This window comes from Numida meleagris, chromosome 10, assembly GCF_002078875.1.
Source record: "Numida meleagris isolate 19003 breed g44 Domestic line chromosome 10, NumMel1.0, whole genome shotgun sequence".
Classification (NCBI taxonomy): Eukaryota; Metazoa; Chordata; class Aves; order Galliformes; family Numididae; genus Numida; species Numida meleagris.
This window is the reverse complement of record NC_034418.1, coordinates 14,978,179-14,997,209: the sequence shown is the minus strand read 5'-3', so window position 1 is coordinate 14,997,209 and position 19,031 is coordinate 14,978,179. Positions and strand designations below refer to the sequence as shown.

At 39.2% G+C, this 19,031-nt stretch overlaps 1 protein-coding gene across 1 annotated transcript in view; it reads right to left on the bottom strand.

Annotated features, from left to right (window-relative positions):
- CDYL2 (chromodomain Y like 2) overlaps positions 1-19,031 on the bottom strand; it is a 58,909-nt gene that overhangs the window by 12,343 nt on the left and 27,535 nt on the right. The window contains exons 3-4 of the mRNA XM_021408893.1: positions 14,129-14,723; positions 6,930-7,147 (exon numbers count right to left, since the gene is read on the bottom strand). Of these exons, the coding sequence (XP_021264568.1) occupies positions 6,930-7,147; positions 14,129-14,723 (813 nt within the window). The remainder of the gene's footprint in view (positions 1-6,929; positions 7,148-14,128; positions 14,724-19,031) is intronic.

The window sequence follows — 19,031 nt, the reverse complement described above, 5'->3', positions numbered from 1 at the left end:
AAAAAAGCCACTAGAGAGAGAGACATTTTTACACTCTGATTTAGAACTGGATCGAGCTATTAATCGCATCATAAATCAAACTCATCAAAGTCTGTACAGAATTAAGCTGCTGGTATTGTAAGGAAATAGCCCGTCATCTGAGTACAACTGTTTTCCTAATGATTTTTAAAAGGAAATATTATTTCATAAAATTCTGGTGGGTAACTTCTTGTCACAATTCAGCACAGTCTGGAAGCTGTAATCAATTTAAGCAATCTGAGCTTCCCTTCTTCAGTGATTTGCTCTTAACAATTGAGTAGGGCCATGATTTCACCTGGTGTGACGCTTCCTGCCCTTGCACATACTCATGTGGCAAAGTACTTCCTTTACACTGGGCCCAACTGAGTCATTTTTTTCTCATTTGTGCTGAAAGTTCTGCTCAGGGTAAATTTTGGCAAAAAACTGCAAAATGTGGTTGGGAGATCAAATATGGTTTCTACATGAGAGTAAAATAAGACTGTTCTCTTGTGATTATTTCTGTTCACTACTTTCTGTTTCCAAAAAACTCTTAGATCTCTGAAGTGCTTTATTTAAGATATGTCCCTAAACCCAGAAGAGAAGAGGAAGTTCTGGGGAGACTCTAATGCTCATCTTTAAAAACCCCTTAGAGGGGGTTGTAGCAAGGTGGGGATTGGCCTTTTCTCTCAGGTAATGATGGAAGGATGAGAGGGAATGGCCTGAAGCTTTGCCAGGGGAGGCCCCAGTTGGATATTAGGAAACATTTCTTCTCGGAAAGAGTGGTGATGCACTGGCACAGCTGCACAGGGAGGTGAGGGAGTCACCATCCCTGGAGGTGTTCAAGGAACGTGGGGATGTGGCACTGAAGGACGTGGTCAGTGGGCAGCTGGGATGGGTTGACGGTTGGACTTGGTGATCTTAGTGGTCTTTTCCAACCTGTATGATTCCATGATTCTACAATTCTATGATAACTAGGTAGGCTTCTGTAAGGATTCTTGTGGCTTCTGAAAGCAAGTTTGAGTTTCTGTGGTCAAACCATGGAGTGCAATGCTACCTGGCTGTTTTTCATCTGTCTGCACAAAACCCCCTGGTTGTTACTGGCTGCTGGGTCTGGCACATGGGAGAGCAGGTGGTAGACTTTTCCTTGCTTTGGTTTGCAGATGCACTTCAGAACTTCTGTATCAACAAGTATGTGACAATGTATGGAAATGACGCAACTCAATGCAGGATTTGGAAGTGCATTTGAAATTTTTGTGCAGGTACAAAAATGCCACCAGCAATGTTACAAGCACTGCTTATGCTGAGAATCTCAGAGGCTGTCTCAGCCCTCACTTAGTAGAAATACAGGCAAAGCTGCACATTTTGTAAAGGGGAAACAAAGGCAATAAAAGAAACAACAAAAAACATCAGTCGAAAAAGAAGCTTTAAAGGGTGGTAAATGTTAGGTATTAAAAAAAAAATTTCTAGTTCCATATGAATGCAAGATCGCCCTCTTAGTTTATTTTAAGTGTCCTCAAAATCTGCTCTCTCTTAGGGAAGATGTATAAATAATGTCAGAGAATAACAGTCAAACATTTGTATATACAGTGAGGACTTTTGCTTTAAATACGATGCCACGAGATGGTACTCCATTCAGCAAGTTTCTCTTCTGTTCCCTTTCTCCCAGTGACATTTGCTTATGTACCATCTGTTTGATGTTACCACTGCTATCCTTCAAGCACATCATTACCATTGCAAGCCTGTCTCTTTTTTCCCTTACCCTTCATTGATTTGGATGGCAAACGCCATCTGAAAGTTCATCCATCAACATTAGGAGCAGAGGTTATACAACCTGTAGGAAGAACTAAGATTCTGCTATTGCTGTTTTTTCAGTGTTTTGGAGAATGATATTAAAAGTCCATAATTAGGAATTGATTTCTGGGATACAGTGGAAAATGGGAAGGCTTTGATAGTATCCTGGGTAATGTTGTTGAGCAGGAATGGAAATTTATTTCCACTGCTCCACTAGTTTCTAGCAAAAGAAAACAGCATGAGAAAGCAGAAGAAAACTAATGTAGCAGTGTTTTAGATCTCCAGAAGATTTTCTGGGGGCAAATATCTGTAAGCTTGTTAACTTCATTATTAGAAGGTATTCAGAAGCTCACTGAAATATAGCAACTCCCTTGTTCCTTTGCCTGTGTGGTCCAAAGTTCACCTGGTTATCTTGTCACTCTGCCTATTTACATCCAACCTGCTGTCTGCCTTCAGCATTGCTATTCAGTAGTGTATGCATGGATATTTCCCTACAGGCGTTTATATGATTATAGCAAAGCTACTAACAGTAAAGTAAGATAAAAGAGATGGTTTGTTTTTAGGGTTGCAGAACTGTGTACTAAACTGCATTATTCAATATATAATTTTGGTTCAGAACCTGCTGTCTGTGTGTAAGTATGAATTTCCATTTAACCCAGCAAGGAATTCAGTTTACACATACAGAGATACTGTGGTTTTGGTTACCTTTATCAGATTCCATGCTTTTTGCCATGGTTCTTAAACCTTCCATTATTTTGGTATAACTACTGCATTTGCCCCATTTACTTTTACTTTCTGTTAATAGGCCGGATCTAAAACGGCTATTTGCAGGGCTCCACAGCAGTATTCTCAAGTATTTAAAATTATTAATATAAATATGATTATTAATAATGGTGTGTATTATTTTATTTCTATTTATAGTCTGACTAAACAATAATTATAATTATTTATATTAATTATTTAAACAGTTCCAATTCTTTACATTACATCAATACATGAATAATTCTCAATATAAATCATAAATTATTCTCAAGCTTCTTTAATTAGCTTTCTTTAATGGTCTTTTAGGCAATCTTAATTGTGGGGGCAGTATTTTTATTTGCATTTATTTTCCTCACATTTCTGAAGCAGCAATTAGAAAACAATATGGCCCCAAATCTACCATGTTCTAAATTTAGACCAGCCCTAATGCTTCACTTACTTTTTTATTGGAACCCAAGTATACAATAAAATTATCACTTCCTCAAAAGTTGCTTGTTTTTTTAATCTCGTCAAGAAAACAAGTTGGTTAGTTCTTTAATAGGACCTTGTACTGCAAAATAAACATAAAACGTTTAAAGATTTCATTAAACTTCCCAAAGCTTATTTCAATGCCTTTCATGGGACAGAGGAAGTTTTAAAAGGTGTTTGGTGCCCTTTCCTTTCAATACTGCTTACATTCTGGGGAAATCAGGAAGCTGGGAACTTATCGCCTTCATTACACAAAGTATCTTGAACAGAAGTCTCTTGTTCATACAAACAGGAATGCAAGTTTAAAAGGTTAACTTCTCTGAATCGCTCAGGATTTACTACTGATTTCTTTAAAGGTAAATATTTTGTAAATATTGTAGTAAAGCAGAATTTTAAAGCCATTCAGTTGTCTCAGAGCCTCCACCATTGTGCCTTTCTACATATAGACACCTTCTGTTACTTACTGGCTCTTTATGCAAACAGATTCTGAGTCTGTTCTGTCTGGTAAATGAAATTGCTGTGAACCTGCACGGCTGGTGTTGGGTGTAAGGACTGGCCAATGAAATAATCTGTCTGAGAGCAAAAATACAGAAAACAGCCACATTTTATCTTTTTTTTTTTTTTTCCTTAAGTTGTAAGTAAGGAGAAGTGAAGGCAAGCCAGTGCTCCAAAATGCACCTGGTAGAACTTTCAGCCCTTTAATTCTTACGGCTAGAAACTGGAAACCTGACTGTTCTATGTGAAGTGTGCTTGCAGTACTTACATCAGTCTTGGATGCAAACATCAGCTGCTAGGGTATGTTTCGCTTTTCATTCAGTGGAGTAGTAACTCTGCATTAATGGTATTGGGGAAAAAATATTGGATGGATCCGTTTAATGTTAAGTTTGAAACAGAACTTGGATCCTCACAACACGCTGCATTACAGCAGCAGCGGCATCAGTGGAGAATGTACTTCAGAAGCAGCAAAAGACCTCTGAGAGAAAATGTGCTGAAATGTGCTGCTGGGAATTGTAATGATGAAATGTTTTGTGTATCTCTTTCAGAAATGAGTTTTAAAAGCAGCGAGCCTAAGCCTCTGCAATAAAAAAGAAGCCATGCCATTTCGTGACACCGGCCTGAAAGTTTTAGAAGGCCTTGTAAGATGTAAGAAAGGATTTCTACAGTCCCTGAACGTTTGGTAGAAAAAACTCAATTCCTGTAGTGGCACTGAGCCAACTTCAGTCTCTGCAGATACTGCTGGAAGAGCATCGGCACGTTTTGTGCTACAGTCACCTGCACAAAACCACAGGGGTGCTGCAGTTACCAAAACGTACGACGAAAATGCAGGCGGGCTGTTCTAAGCCGGGTTTGTTTCTGTAGTATAAATAAGCTTCATGGCCGTAAAAGCAAGTGATAAATTCATCGTGTAGGAAAAGCTCTGATTTTGAGTCAGCCTTGACATACAGAACACTGCGCCATAATTCTAAGTATGTTCGTTATTTTAATTAAATTGGCATAAATGCTAGAGGCCAGGGGATGAACAAAACGATTAGATTTTGTCGGAATATTAAAATAAAACACAAAAGGAAGCAAGGGTGTTTAAGAATGAGAGTGATTTTGTATGCAGTTAATTTTATAATGGCTGTGGGCAGTGCACACCTTTTTTTTCCTGCCATGGATGGCTGAGAACTGCCAGCCCGCGATGTTGACCACACCATGGAAAGCCGCTCTCAGTAAATTAACCATTTTGGATTTGGCAAACGTGATTTACCAAGTGTATGACCAAACTTAGAGTTTCTTTTGGCAAAATGAAGCACTTCCTTACATCTTGTAGGGGTTTCGTGTTTGTGCCTTTTTATTATTCAGCGTTCACAAAAGGTGACAAAACTAACATTGTTGTCACCTTCCTTGGACTACTGTCAGTTTGTCCTAAATGCGGCTATGGGCGACAGTCTGTAGGACAAGGCACTCAACAAATTCCTCCTGTCTGTGTCTTGATTTTTTGCTGAAATTGCCAATATTGGAGGTGCTGGATTTTGTGGAGTGAGTGCTCACGGGCTGCTCTCTGGAAGGAGGCCAAGGGAGCAGTTTCATGTTTGCCAGCAAGCGGCCGTCAGAGGGGAACAACTTCCAGTTGCAAGCAGCGTGGATGGGTTTTAAACAGACAGTCTAAATGTGGAGAACTCATTAGCTTGATTAATTCCTGACCATCCAGCTTCTGGTCAGTAATGTAGCTTTCTGAAATGTATTTTCTCATTTTCAAATGAACTTCCGTAAGGATTCTAGAAATAGTCAAATGTGGTGACGCAAGAAGAAGGCTATTACGTGCTAATCATTTACCCTCATACAGAGGCAGGCTCCTGGCATATTGCATGCTGTCAAAGAATGAAACAGATTGGTTTGGCAGACCTGAAGAGCTTGAGTTCATTCATGGTTAGTGCATCTGAACACTGCTGATGTGGAACAGCACAGCCAGCAATGTGAAGATATGTCTGTTCAGCCTGAGCAGAGCAAGCCCTTGATTTCATGCCTTTTTTTCAGGCCCTTGGGCTCTTCCATTAAATTACCTGCAGTGTTAATTAGTGGCAATTAATACACGGATGGAATGATGAATTTGATGCAATCATCTAATGTGTTTTAAGAAACTAGTATTAAAAGCAGGTGTTTGGTGTTCTGGGTTAATTACTGAGATAGTCTTTTAAAACATTAAATAGTTTAAAAACTAGGTGTGGTAAATGTAGGTACCGACAGTTTAAACTATTTAGTATTATTCTATGTATTCATGACCATGCGTTTGTGTGCATCTGGGAAGGTGGAGTCAAATATAGGGCCCCTCATGCCTGCCAGTGGTTTTATCTGAAGCTCACTGTAAGTAAATTCATTTAAAATTTACTCAGTTTCTTACGGAATAAAGTAATTCCTAAAAGTAGCAGTCTACGTTTGCCTCAAGTGGTGCTCACACAGATAGCCTTAATGTGAAATTGCTGCACTGGGGTGTCTGGTGGGCAGAGAAGGGCAGCTCGGGGAGGAGCTCTGCAGAATGCTCGGACAGCCAAACTGGTGACGGGGCAGCTCCTGTGGCATCTCCTTGGATGTATGGCAACTCCTTTCCATCAGGCCATTACTGCCTGCATGGAACAGGGCTCAAGCACATTGTCCGCTCTCCAAGACATGCATCCTGGAGCAGGCATTTCTTTGCACTCCTTTTGTTCTGACATACATAGAAAGCATATATCAAGAGATCGCTGCCCACTGAGCAGGAATCATGAGAAATGGAGGGAATAGCTCCTCAGCCCTTCCTGTGGCTGTTGTATGTACTTGAGTAGTACAAGCTACAAGTACAAGTCTGGCCCTAAGTGTGTCGTGTTGTGAAACTAGGGAATTAATTAGTACCATTTATATATTGAACATCTTTATGCAATTCAGCTGGGAATAGAGCCCTTAATTGGCAAAGATTTCATAAATAAAGATTCATAAAGTGATTTAGAAAATAAGCAATTAGGGATCAAGGTATGCTTTTACAATTACTATCTCAGGACATAGCCTCAAATACCTCCATATGCAACAACTGGAGCACTATTTAAATTAATATGGGAGAGTCTAGATTTCACTAAGGATGGCATATATCGGTAACTATATCAAGCATGGGAACAACTGCTTCATACAACTCCATGCTGGAAATGCGGACTGTCATTCCTTTCTTTACCTCTACTTTTCAGTTTCAGATATGTCAATTCAAAAATAATTTCCATTGCATTCTTTTTCATAGAAATCCCAAGCATGGAAAAGTTAGATATATCTGAACTCCATACTTCCTTTTCTAAGATAATCAATTAGGATAAAAATACTTAAAATACAGCTCAAGTGCAGTGTTTCCAAGATAACTCACACATTAGGATGGCTTTCTTTGGCTTTTATGGCTACATGCTTACCTCTGGGGTCAGTGCATTGTTATCTGAAGTCTGACTCGACAGCAAAATATGTGTGAAACCATCTTCTTTCCGCACCACAATGTCCCTGAACCGGCAGTTACTTTCATTTTGACGCACGCTGTATCTTAGTCTCTTATCGAAGACATAATCTTTCTCCCCATCTAGTTTCCTTTTCACAGTGCTGTGTAGATTCAAGCTTCCATTGGCCAGAGAAGAACCTTTCAGATGGAAATAATCAGAACACAATTATGCCTATACCTTCAAAGAAATTGACTCATACTTTTTATTAGCTTAAGCATAACATGGCATTTTACAATAGCCTCTGTGTGATAAATTTGGTAAATCAAATGTATACCTGTCTTGTCAAATGTGGGCTCAAGCCACTCTTATTATTCCTTAGAGCTTTACACTCCCAACTTTTTTTTTTTTTATCAGAGAAGCACTAGCTCAAGTGAATTATAGCATGTAGGACTGGCACTCTATATGGCATTCAGTTCTGCTTTGAAGATGAAAGCAGCTGTGTCATGGTCCTTCTTATCACTTTGGGGTGATCTCTGAATTTTGTTCAAAATTGTAATTCAGCTTTGGATGAAACTTGACAAGTTTTGTCCATATCCCATCTTTCAAAGTTACATTTTCTTCCTTTCACGGTGGCCAAAAAGTCATTACGAAGTGGTAATTTTAACACAAGTTGTCTCTTGATGAACATCTCTGTGACAGTAGGCGAGGGGAGTTCTCACTGAGCCAGCAGGTACCTCAGCTGGCATTCTATTCTCTGCCCATTTGCTTAACGTTAGAAGTTGCAGTTAGACATCACTGCTGTGATCCCAGGCTTCTCCTTATTACATTTTACAATCACAGTGAGCTGACTTTCAGCTAACAGATATGATGTCAATATTGGACTTTGTACACTGAAAGGATTAACGCTGATGCTATTTTGGAAGGTATCCAGCGTTAGGAAAAAAATGGAACCATGAAAAGAAAGACAGAGCTCCTCCTTAAACACAAATGAGAGTAATAGCAGTTCGTTCTGTCAAAGCAGTTTATTCTGCCTTACACTTTGTGTGACCTGTATACTATTATCTTGCTCATCTTTACAGTTCTGTTGTTATAGGCGATATATTGGAACGCTGAGAATATCTTTACGAGATGTTTATGCAAGATTCCTTTTCTAATTACAGATGTTTCACACTATTGCTATTAAAAGGAAAGCGGGGACAGGTTGTCGAGGAACAAGGATTAAAGCCACTCTGTTCATTGAAATAGTTTTCAAATATTTTTGTTTGTTTGTTTGTTTAAGTAGACATAAGCCCTCAGTACTTCCTATTTAGGGACGGCTGAGCGAGAACTGAGTGAGAACACCCTTGCCTGCTCCCTGCTTTCCTCTTGCCAGCGCTGACCCATTCCAGATTCTGGGATGTAACAGCTGAGGATTTTTAAAGGTGAGATGACAGGAATGCTTGAACATAGATTTAAGTTTACAGCTTGAATGGCCACTCTCCAATTAAAAGTGCTCTGTTGGAGTAGAATTGAATGGTAAATTCATAACAGATTACTCTCTAAAACAAAACAAAGTTACCTTCATTTTATATCGGCTGTGTTTCAACTTGGTGATTGCACAGGTGACTGAACATTTGCAGTGGCCTGTGCAATCCCTCACACTATGTGAAATGCCCATATATACACTGCAGTTATCACATGTGATGCTAAAAATGTGTAGAGTGCTTTTTAGAATTTAACTGCCATGTCATTTGGCTTCTTCATGTAATGAGCGTGCATGTGTGTACACATTTATCTGCGTGTAGAAATGCATGTTTGTTAAAAACTCTGCTACTTCCGACTTCACAAAACTCTTCATAGTTATATACAGAGATCTCATCCAAAATATTGCCCTGTTATATTAAATAGAGGATTTACATGGTAAAGAATTTAAAAAATCAGAGGCATGAGTGAACATGAAGTGGACAATGTGTCAGAGTAACTGTACTGATACTCTACCTAGTGTTGAAGGTTAAGCCACATCTATTTCAAATACAGATGGCAGAAGATTAATTTGCACAGATGATCCAGCTCAACCAAAAGCTTCATAGAAATATTTTATTTCATATTTGTGTGTTGCATTCTTCTTTGCATGAGTAATGTATTGTTTGTAAATTAAATATATGATGTAAGAAATCATACATTTTATCATAGTATTTTAACCGTCTGCATGCCAGCTGACAAAAATGTAACCAGGGTAACGTAAGATCTAAATTAAATACGAGAGAAACATAAATGGAGAAGTGCCATTTCCAAGGACGGATGATTAATGGAACAACATACAGTGAGTAAATTGTCTCAGTGTATACAGCGCATCCCTGCAATCTTGCTTAATCTGGTAGACTGGACAAAATGATCAGCAAAATCCAAAGACAAAAATCAAGTGAAATCAGGCCCATTTAGAAGGTCTGTTGTGTGGATGTGATGGAGCTATTGAAGGCTTGCTCTAAGGCATCCAACTGTCTTTGTGAGAGGTTTAATAGTTAGCACCTGCTGAATGCACACACAGGTAAACAGTACCTTCGCATGCCAAGATGAAAAATGACTGTGACAAAGGAAAAAAGAGGCCGTCACAAACTAATCTGTCATGCATGTGAAATAAATTAAGGATGTCACAAATTAACTAAGGAAGCTTTAGGTACTTCTAAATGTGGTTTACCAGCTTAGGAGGGACTATATGATGCTCAGTCTTAGTACAAATTGGAAGCAGAAAATAATCCTTCCTTTAGTGGGAGTTTAATCTAATTATTATCTTGTTTTTAACTACTAGTATGGCTTGGGAAGGTATCTAAACATATGTTTAGAAGAAGTTTTGATGTCTTTTAAGGGAAATTAAGATATTCCCAGACCACTGGTGCCATTTCCAAGAATGGCAATGAAGGATGCTATTTAAGGAGACATCCCAAGCTTGGCCATTTTCTGCAGTCCTTCCCCCTGGTGTCATCCCTACATGTCATACAGGAATATGAGAAGATTCACCCTTCGTGTTGCCTTCAGTATTTGCTCATGGACCTTTTCATGGATTTCTCTAATCCCTTTTTGAGCCTGTTGATGCCGTCTGTCTCCACAGCCTCCTGTGGTCTGAGTTTGAGAAGTTTAGTAACCACTGCAGAGAGAAGAATTTTCTTTCATCTGTGCTTTTATCTGATGATCCACCAGTTTCAGTAAGTGGCCCCTAGTTCTGCTGTTGAGGGATTTAGGAAATGACAGCTCTGCATTTATTTTACTGGAGGCCTTGATGATTTTGTAAACTTTGATCATATCCCCTCTCAGCCTGCCTCTCCCCACACTGAAAACTCTTTTAGTCCTGTAATCCACTTCACCACTTCAGTTGCCTGTCCCGGTGCCTTGTCTAGCACTCCACTGCCATCAAAGGAGAGAAAATGTAGTGATATTACTGTTGCTGCTGTCGGTACTAGAAGGTGCCTGAAGACTCCAGTCTGAGTCTGGGCCTCGGTTGTACTAGGCACTGCAGAAAACAGATTAGAAATTTATAATCTAAGAAGATAAGGTAGACAAAGAGTATGAAAGGAGAGAGCTGGTTCACCTTGTAGGCTCAAGAGTACTAAAACTGGTGCCAGGGAAGGGATGGGAATAATGTTGGCGTGGGAAGAAGGGCTGGACTGTTCCTTTTATTAGCAGCATGCATTTATGTTAAATGAAACAGAGCTACGCATTTCATTTTTTGTAGGTGAAATAAAACATATTCCTTTATTCTCACTGGTAGAAGAGCTTGGTATTCCTCAGTCAACCCAGCAGCCTTTCTCTGTCTCTTTCCTGTCTTTCTTGTGGGTAATGGTTAATACTGTACATACTTAAAAACAGTGCTCTGGTGATAATTTACTAATAATTTCAGACTTCTCCAGCTAAGGGAGCATCTGTAAGATATCTAAAAGCAATGAGTTTTTATCCAAACTGAGAAGGCAAGCATATTTGGCTGTCTTTTACTGCCAGTACTTCTCCAGAATAAATAAAACTGAACAAGCTAAAAAAACAAGAGGAAGCAATGACTAAGTTCATAGAGAATATTTAAATCAAGGGCACCATGAGACTACAAAGATTTTTGTAATGGAGAAAAACAGTGGTTAGTGAAACATGACAAGCGAAAATTCTTCAGCAGATGGTACAGAAATAGAGCGATGTAGAAAAGGAAAGAGAAAATTAAAAGGGGATGTTTCTTGATGCTGTCAAGAAACCTGACAAAACAATCACTCGCAATTACAATGTATGGAGGGAAACAGCAATGTGATAACAGAAGACAACAAATGTCATCAGAAAGAATGCTTTTGTTAGCTCCTGGGAGCATCAGTGGATGTTCTCCTGCGGAGGTTTTCAGCATTTTCCAATTTGCAGACTCTTAAATAACTGCCAATAAAGATGACACTGCTCTCCTTATGCAGGGAAGCATAGATGTCAGGAGAGAGATTTTGATATAAAAGGTCTCTCCCAACTTCAACATGTGACAGTGCCTGCCCTCCGTTAAGCTGTACGTAGAATTCTGTGTATACATCTGTACATATGCATTCATCTCTCTGGGGTAAATTGCTTGTTTGTGAGAGTTTTATCTATGAGCAGGAAACAATTACACATACTGACGTGGATGTATATACATTCCAAAAATCTTCATCTCTAGAACAACTAAAATTTTCTAAATATATTTTAAGTGCGTTCATTCACTTAGCTGTGAGAGGAGGCTGACATTCATTTGGGCTTCATATAGGCAAGCTCAAAGCAGACACAGATGTCTGCTTGGTAGGATGCTGCCCGGGGCTGCCCAGGAGCTGCGGATTCCGGGAGCCAAACCCAGGCCCTCCCGGCTCCGGCTCCGCACTACATATAGCACCGGGAGCACTGTGAGCGCTGCTGGGGCATGCCGGGCTTTTGACTTCCAGACTCTGTGGCAGACAGCCCGAAACCTCTGGCACAGCTGGCTGCCTCCGAGCTCGAGGTGGGAGCCCCGCCAAGCAGACGGCCACAGAACTGCAGGTCTCGGGGGACAGAGCGTGGGGACCTTGGCTTGGATTTGGAGAAAGTTTTGAAACCCAAGATGTTTGGAAGAAAACTTCTGTTATTCAACAAGTGGGCATTTTTCTCTCAAACTTTCTTCATTTGTAATTTGTCAAATTTCAGACTAGTTTTAGTGTGACGTCTGCCGTGCTTAAAATGAGGCAGTGATACTCGTGGGGCATGTGGCAGGGTCATACTGGCATCTTCTGTGAGTATTAATGCTGGGGGAGGTCAGTAAATTGTGGTAAGTGGTGAAGAGCAGTGCCAGATTCTGTGATTTGACATTTCAAATGATGCAAAATCCCATATCAGGAAACATGACTTCTCAAGCTTGTAGGGCAGCATTAAGAAAAAAGGCTGGTGTTTTTCCTTTGAGCCGTTTTCACTAGTTGCTGCTTGCTCTGACTTTGGTTGTTTCATCTATCCTCTTTGTAATTTTCCCCACTATCCATGTGCTGGGGACCACTAAGCACTGAAGCGACAATCTGAGGTGTCATTGGCATCATCTGGGCTACTTATGTGTTTACAGCTGACTGTATATGCTAGCGTATCTTAATGAGATAGATGATGTCTGCATGGCAAGACCCCAGCAGTTATAAGATGTAACTAGTAAGACTGGGCAAGGCAGCTCTCCTTCCCAAAGCAAGTGGTGTTTTCTAGGTTGCTGGTACAGTGAAATATGGAAAACTGGGTGATACGATTTATGTTGACTTTTGAAAAGTTTTTGGCAGGGCGATTCACAAGAAGCTGTTAAGGAAATGAGCGCTATCATGGGCTATGGAAAGTGGCTAATAAAAATAAATAATTGGAACAAATGGTTACTTTTCATCATGTCAAATGATTAGTAGTGGCTGCCCCAAGGACCTGCAAAAGGATTAATTTATTTAATGTACGTATTAATGAACTGAGAAGAGAAGTATGAGAGGAAATTTTGAAGAGAATACCAAATAAGTAGAGTAAATACTATGAAAGATTTTGAAGAGCTTCAGTGAGTCATAACAAAAAGGTGAATTGGCAGCAGTAAAGCAGATTAAATGCATAATGAAAGGAATCATACATATAGCTGTGCTCTAAATTAACTGCAACTGGAAAGGAAAAATAACTAAGAGCAACTGTGTATCACTCAATGAAAACCTTTATGCAGTGTGTAACAGCAGAAAAAAAATACTCAAAAGATTGTTTTGTCACTATATCAGTAAGCAGTAGGAAATCATTTGGAACAGCTCCTGCTGTGTTTAAAAGGTATTCAAAAAAACACACGCATCAAAAGCAGAGGTCAAAAAATAAGCCCATAAAAGCAACAAAATAAAGAAATAAAACCAAACAGTCAAAAAGTTGATCTAATAAGATGTCATGTGTGGAAGTTTCTGCTACAAAACATCATTGATGCTGTGAGTTTGATATGCTGAAGAAAAGATAGGACATACCTAGATAATGAGAAGCCATACAGTTGCATTAAACTGTGTAATACTTTACAGAGAGCATAAATTTATGTTCTCTGATAGTTTATTATTTGAGAATTAAGCCAGTGGAGCCAACTATGCGGATTTGAAATAAATTTTTCCTATAGTCAAATCATCCTATTCACTTCAAGACCATATCTTCCACTAAAGAATGTCTTGCAAGTTCTGACATTTCTAGTCAATGCCAAAGATGAGGGTCTGGAAAGTCGGAGTATTCCTCAGTATTGAAGAGCATTTATCCTGAAGGGGTTGGATGTTACTCAGACACACTTATCAGGATATGTTAGTGAGAGTAGTATTAATTATGTCATAAAATGATTCTGATCTTTGTAGACCATTGCGTCTGTGCACATACAACTGATAAGTGACTCAGCACTTGATAATATCGACAAAGTGTCAGTGTTATGCATACCTCAGCCGTCATTCCTACTACATGCTTAGTCATCATGTCCCTGTAAGAACTTTACACTGCAGTGCCATGCAATAAAGCCCACACTTCCACTCCATGGAGGAGAGGAGGAGAGAAGCCAACTGAGAAAAATGCCATAAGGAATTGGGAAAAAATGTGAAACTTGTGTGCTTCTCACCATATCTCTTGTGTAGCATGACAATCACTATTCCAGGAGTGGACTTTGCAGTTCCTGTAATTAACCCCCCCCTCAAAAGACTGTAGTTGTTGAAATCACATACCAATTCCGTTCACAACAGGTGATTCATTACTAACTTCCAACACGCTGGGCAAATTTTGTTCTCCTTCATGATCATTTATATCCATGTTTTGCTGTTGTGAGCCATTCCCAAAATGTCTAGAATCCTTTTCATGACTGCCATCTCCATTCTGCAGACCATTCTGTGGCTTTTTCAGTGGCATGATCTGTAAACCGCTGGGAGTAGTTCGGTAAGTTACAGTTTTAGCAGCCCTGTCATTAGCAGATGCTGGCTTTGCTGCGTATCCTCGTTTCTGTTTTTGAAGAGAAGGATTAATTCTCTTCCTTTTGTGTGCTGACCCTTTTGCCTTCCCAGATTCAGAAGGTCTATGTGATATTTTCTCAAGAGATGACCCTCGGCTTTCCCGTAAAAATTTTGTAGTACTGGTCTGCTTTCCGTGTCTTGATCGCTTTTCTCTAGTAACATGTAGTCCATTGAACTCGTCAATAAATTCCTCACAATGTAGGAGATGATGCTCAGGTTCCCAGGTATCTTCGTTGCTTCCATAGCCTTTCCATCTGATGAGATATTCCCATTTGCCCTTCTTGTTCTTCCTTTTGTCTACAATCCTCTCCACCTGTGAGAAAAAAAAAAGTATATTAGACAGAAAAATACTTTGGTCCTGAGAAATACGTTCTTCACTTGCAGCTACGAAGGCCTCCTTGACATTGTAAAGCAGCTTTAGTATTCATGAGATTCAGCCCCTACAATACAGTGCCTAAAATCTGAAACGACTCTGACATTGAAAGCCTACCCAAGCTGGCCAAAATGCAGCAGCCTCTTTTACTGATTAAAACTTATCTTAATTTCATAGGATGCAGTCCAACACTATATTCCCATTGGATCCTATATAGAGCATGCTGACTGCTGATGAGAGTCTAATTGGTGCGTGTATAAACCGCTTGACATAGCATTTAGGAATTGGAGTTACATGTTTCTGTTCAACGAAGAATTCTCATGAACAGACCTGGCAATACATGAGAGGAACGCAGTAGCCCCAGCGGTATTTTGACAGCAAAGCCATTCTCCCTTCTAAAAATGTTAAGAAAAGATGTAAAATGCCTGATCAAATCTGATCTGGGAACCTGCAATAGCCAATGTGAAACAAACAGCAAGGGAGAGTCTGAAAATGAGTAATGAAGCCATGATTTCTTTGAAAATCTGTTTGTAAGATGAGTTTACTTTTGTTATATTCCTCAGCTACCTCTTATTTGAAAGAGCTAGCCAAGGCATCTTCTGCTAAACTGTTACTTCCTGATCATTCTCCTGAATCCACACATGGATTATGTACCTATCAATGCCTTCTTCATGTCTTGAAACTATCCAGAACAGAGAACCAATTAGAAAAAATTACCTATTTTTACATTCCTGCACAACAGGATATGGGACTACACTGGTCTGCCACCGGAGCATGCATTAATGGTATCACGTTGTGGAAAAGAGACCATACAGCTGAAAAAATCTTTGTGCTGTCTCAGCACTGGCAACATCTCAAGTAGAGGGAGAGTGCATATGGAAACCCAAGCAAGGTTAGTGATCTGTGTTGACTTGTGAAAGAAACTGGAAGAGATTTGTTTACTTTAGAGAAGAGGGGAAATATAACAACAATCTGAAGTGAGTTAAAGATAGCTATGCAGAGGAGATAGATGTGATCCATTCTCTGTGGATTGGACAGCAGGTCATGGGTTTAAATTGCATCAGTTGTAATGCAGATAAGTCATTAAGAAAATCTTTGTGATGGTGAGAATAATTAAGCACTAGAATAGATAACTTCAGGAAAGTTAAAAGGGTTCTAGAACAAACAAGTTCTGTTAGACAAACGATCAGCCATTGTTGGAAAATGGGGAATGATTAGAAAACCTTTTGTCTCTCCCAAGTTTTCTCTGATTAGTTCTTTTACTTCTTGAAAATGTGGGCTTATGAGGGATAAGGATGCCACGAGTATAAAAAAAAAATCATCATTGTTCAACAAAAGTGCTGTTGTTAACTTGGAAAAATTAAGCACATGGTACTGTAATATTTTTCATTGCTTGTCAAAGAAAAATTGTCGCATATAAAGAACAACAGTGGAACCTGTATGGAGCATTTAACCTTGAAGAAGGGCAATCACAGTGGTGTATGTAATTGTTCACTTTAGCTCCCCTGTTGGAGTAAACCAATGGAATAATTCTGTCTGTTCAATGGCTGGAACTGTACATTCATAGAAATCATGGTGGGTTCCCCAAAGGAGTCTAAATGTAATTAGCAACTAAACATTATATTTCTATCCCAGTTCACTTACATGGGAACAGTGCTAAGAAATCTGTGTCTGAGTCAGAATGGACAGCTTTCCTCCATCTCCAGGGCACTCAACTGCAGCACCCAAACAGCTCATCCTTGTGCTCTGTCTTGTCAAGTATCTGCACAGAGCCTCTCCAGAAGCAAAGCAAGGAATCATCTTCACTCTGAATTTAGCAAAGTCCCCTTCATGATTGCTCAGTGTGGCAAAACAATTAAGTTGTTTGAGGTCATTTGTTTGAAAAGAGGAAGAGTTCTCAGAAAAAAATGAACTGGCACTTTTCTGTTCTCGTTCTGGGACTTTCAGTTGTCAAACTGATAGACTTATTATGATCTTGTTGGCTTTATAGCGAGCAGCTGTCCAAATGATCCCTGCCTTTAAAATACTTCTTGTCCTGCTATCTAGCTGGTGAGACCCTACATCAAACTGTGGAACCCCCAGTGGCCAGTGGTCGTCTGTGGATTTGTTACTTTAATTACTGCAGCTCAGTATAACAAGGAGCAAAACGCACGCACACACACATATATAAATATATCCTGGGGAAAAAATTAAATTGCTGCAAAACTCAGTAGACCACAGCTATTGCTATTGCAGAGAATTCGGCTTAGCATTCCTCTATCTGTAAGAGCTATGCAACGCAGGCACTCCCCTCCACTTTTATTGAGGAGCTTGTACTTGGGAACAAACTCAGGTTAACGCTACCTCAAAGCAACTCGGGTCTTTACATTCCCCCACTTGCTCACCAAAGGAAGAACCTCAGAAAGGATGCACAAATAACTTGCCATTTTCAGAAATGCATACGAAAACAACTCTTCAAGCTCATCTCTTTTCCCTCATGGAGGTAGGGTTAAGTTTATCCATACTCTTGAATCATTTTCACATTGTTGCACAAGTACAAGGAGGGAAAGTGAAGGGAGGAGGTTCCTCGGAAAGCGTTTTTTATTTTGGAAAGCACTGAACTATTTTGGTGATGAGGCATTATGCATTTCAATTAAGAGGATGAAAGTAGGAAAAACATAAGTAGTCTTTGTTTCTGGAAACAAAATACTGGCAATGGAGAATGTGATTAACCAGTTCAAAACAACACATTGTGAGGGGAGAAGTTATTTATGAAATTGGGTCAAATTTAATAAATGGTTTCAGAAAAATTATCCAGTAAGCAAATATATTTGGGAAAGACTAAGCATTTCATGACAGCATTTTCAGAACAAAGGTATGAGGGTTTCACTTCAAGTTCAACCAAACAAAACTAAAATGAAAAGGTTAAGGAGGTACTGAGTAAAATATGTACAAAATATTTTGTTTCTGATCAACCCCAAATCTGTAAGGATTTCGGTTCAGGAGAAAATGAAAAAGAAAAGTGGGTTGATCCAAAATTGTCTGTTGTCATTGAGTTTTTTGGTCCAGCCATCATAATTTGGCTAATGCTTGACTAATGGTACACACGAAGTCTGAGTAGATATTTGCCTTGTCCTCACTATCATCTTATTGCTCATTGCTAGATGCCTTTGAGGGTGGCATCAAACATCCTCGACCTCTTAACATGGTCTCTTCTCTTTCTCAGGGCTTGAAATTCTCCATCAATTTTTATCACCATCAGAGTGCCACGGTGTTCTTTCACTGCATACAGTGAAGTGCTTCAGTGTAAGCATCAGTTTGTTACTCACACCTGGTGCAGTCTGCCCCGTTTTCCTTATATTCTTGGTCCACAGTAATAATAAACATAACTTTAAAAAAAATATTAAATGATGTATATTTGTTTTAACAGGTAATATATAAAGTAATAACCTTTCTACATTGACTTCAGGTTACATGAGTTCATATGAGTTTTCTTAATGAGAAATAATTCTGTGACAGCTAGTGATTAATAGAAATAATTTCATTCCCTTCCTAGAACAAACAATGCACAGTCTTGGGAATATGCAGAAAATACCTACGGTTTCACTGTCTGATTTTCCATTTTCCCCTCCGTTCTATCTTTAGTGAGAACTCAATAAAATCTTCCTAAAAGTGACCTTGGTAGTTACACTTTGCCAAATTTCTAAATTCAATATATTTGGGTTGGAAAACCAAGTAATTACATCTAATAAAACTGAAATGAGTGCAAAGTGTAACGGGGGTATCACAATTAAGAGAGTGCTAGAACAGACATATACCGTTACTTGCCTGGACTTTCCCTGACTCTGTCTCTACTAATTCTGGAGACTTGGGGTGCTGATATGTTATTATGTAAGTATGTTTAAAGAGAACAAATAGAATAAGACCGTAAAGTCTGTGCAAATGCATTTGCAACATACTCTTTAGCTTCCAAGTAAACTTAGCAGTATGCGCAATGGCAGAAATGAAGATACAAGTCATAAATGAACTCCTTTTATTTAAAAAATATACATTCCAAACTTAATATGAAAATAAAAATATCTCAGTTGATTACAGTGCAAATATGAGGAGCTTCAAGAACTTTATGATATAATCTAGTGATCAAGAGCTTATACATGCTGAGTATAATATATGGTTTCCTCCTTCACAAAAGACTCAGGGTCAAACTCACCCACTGAACCGCACAGTGTTACTGTCAACTTAAAGAAAAATGTAGGCCAAGTTAAAAAG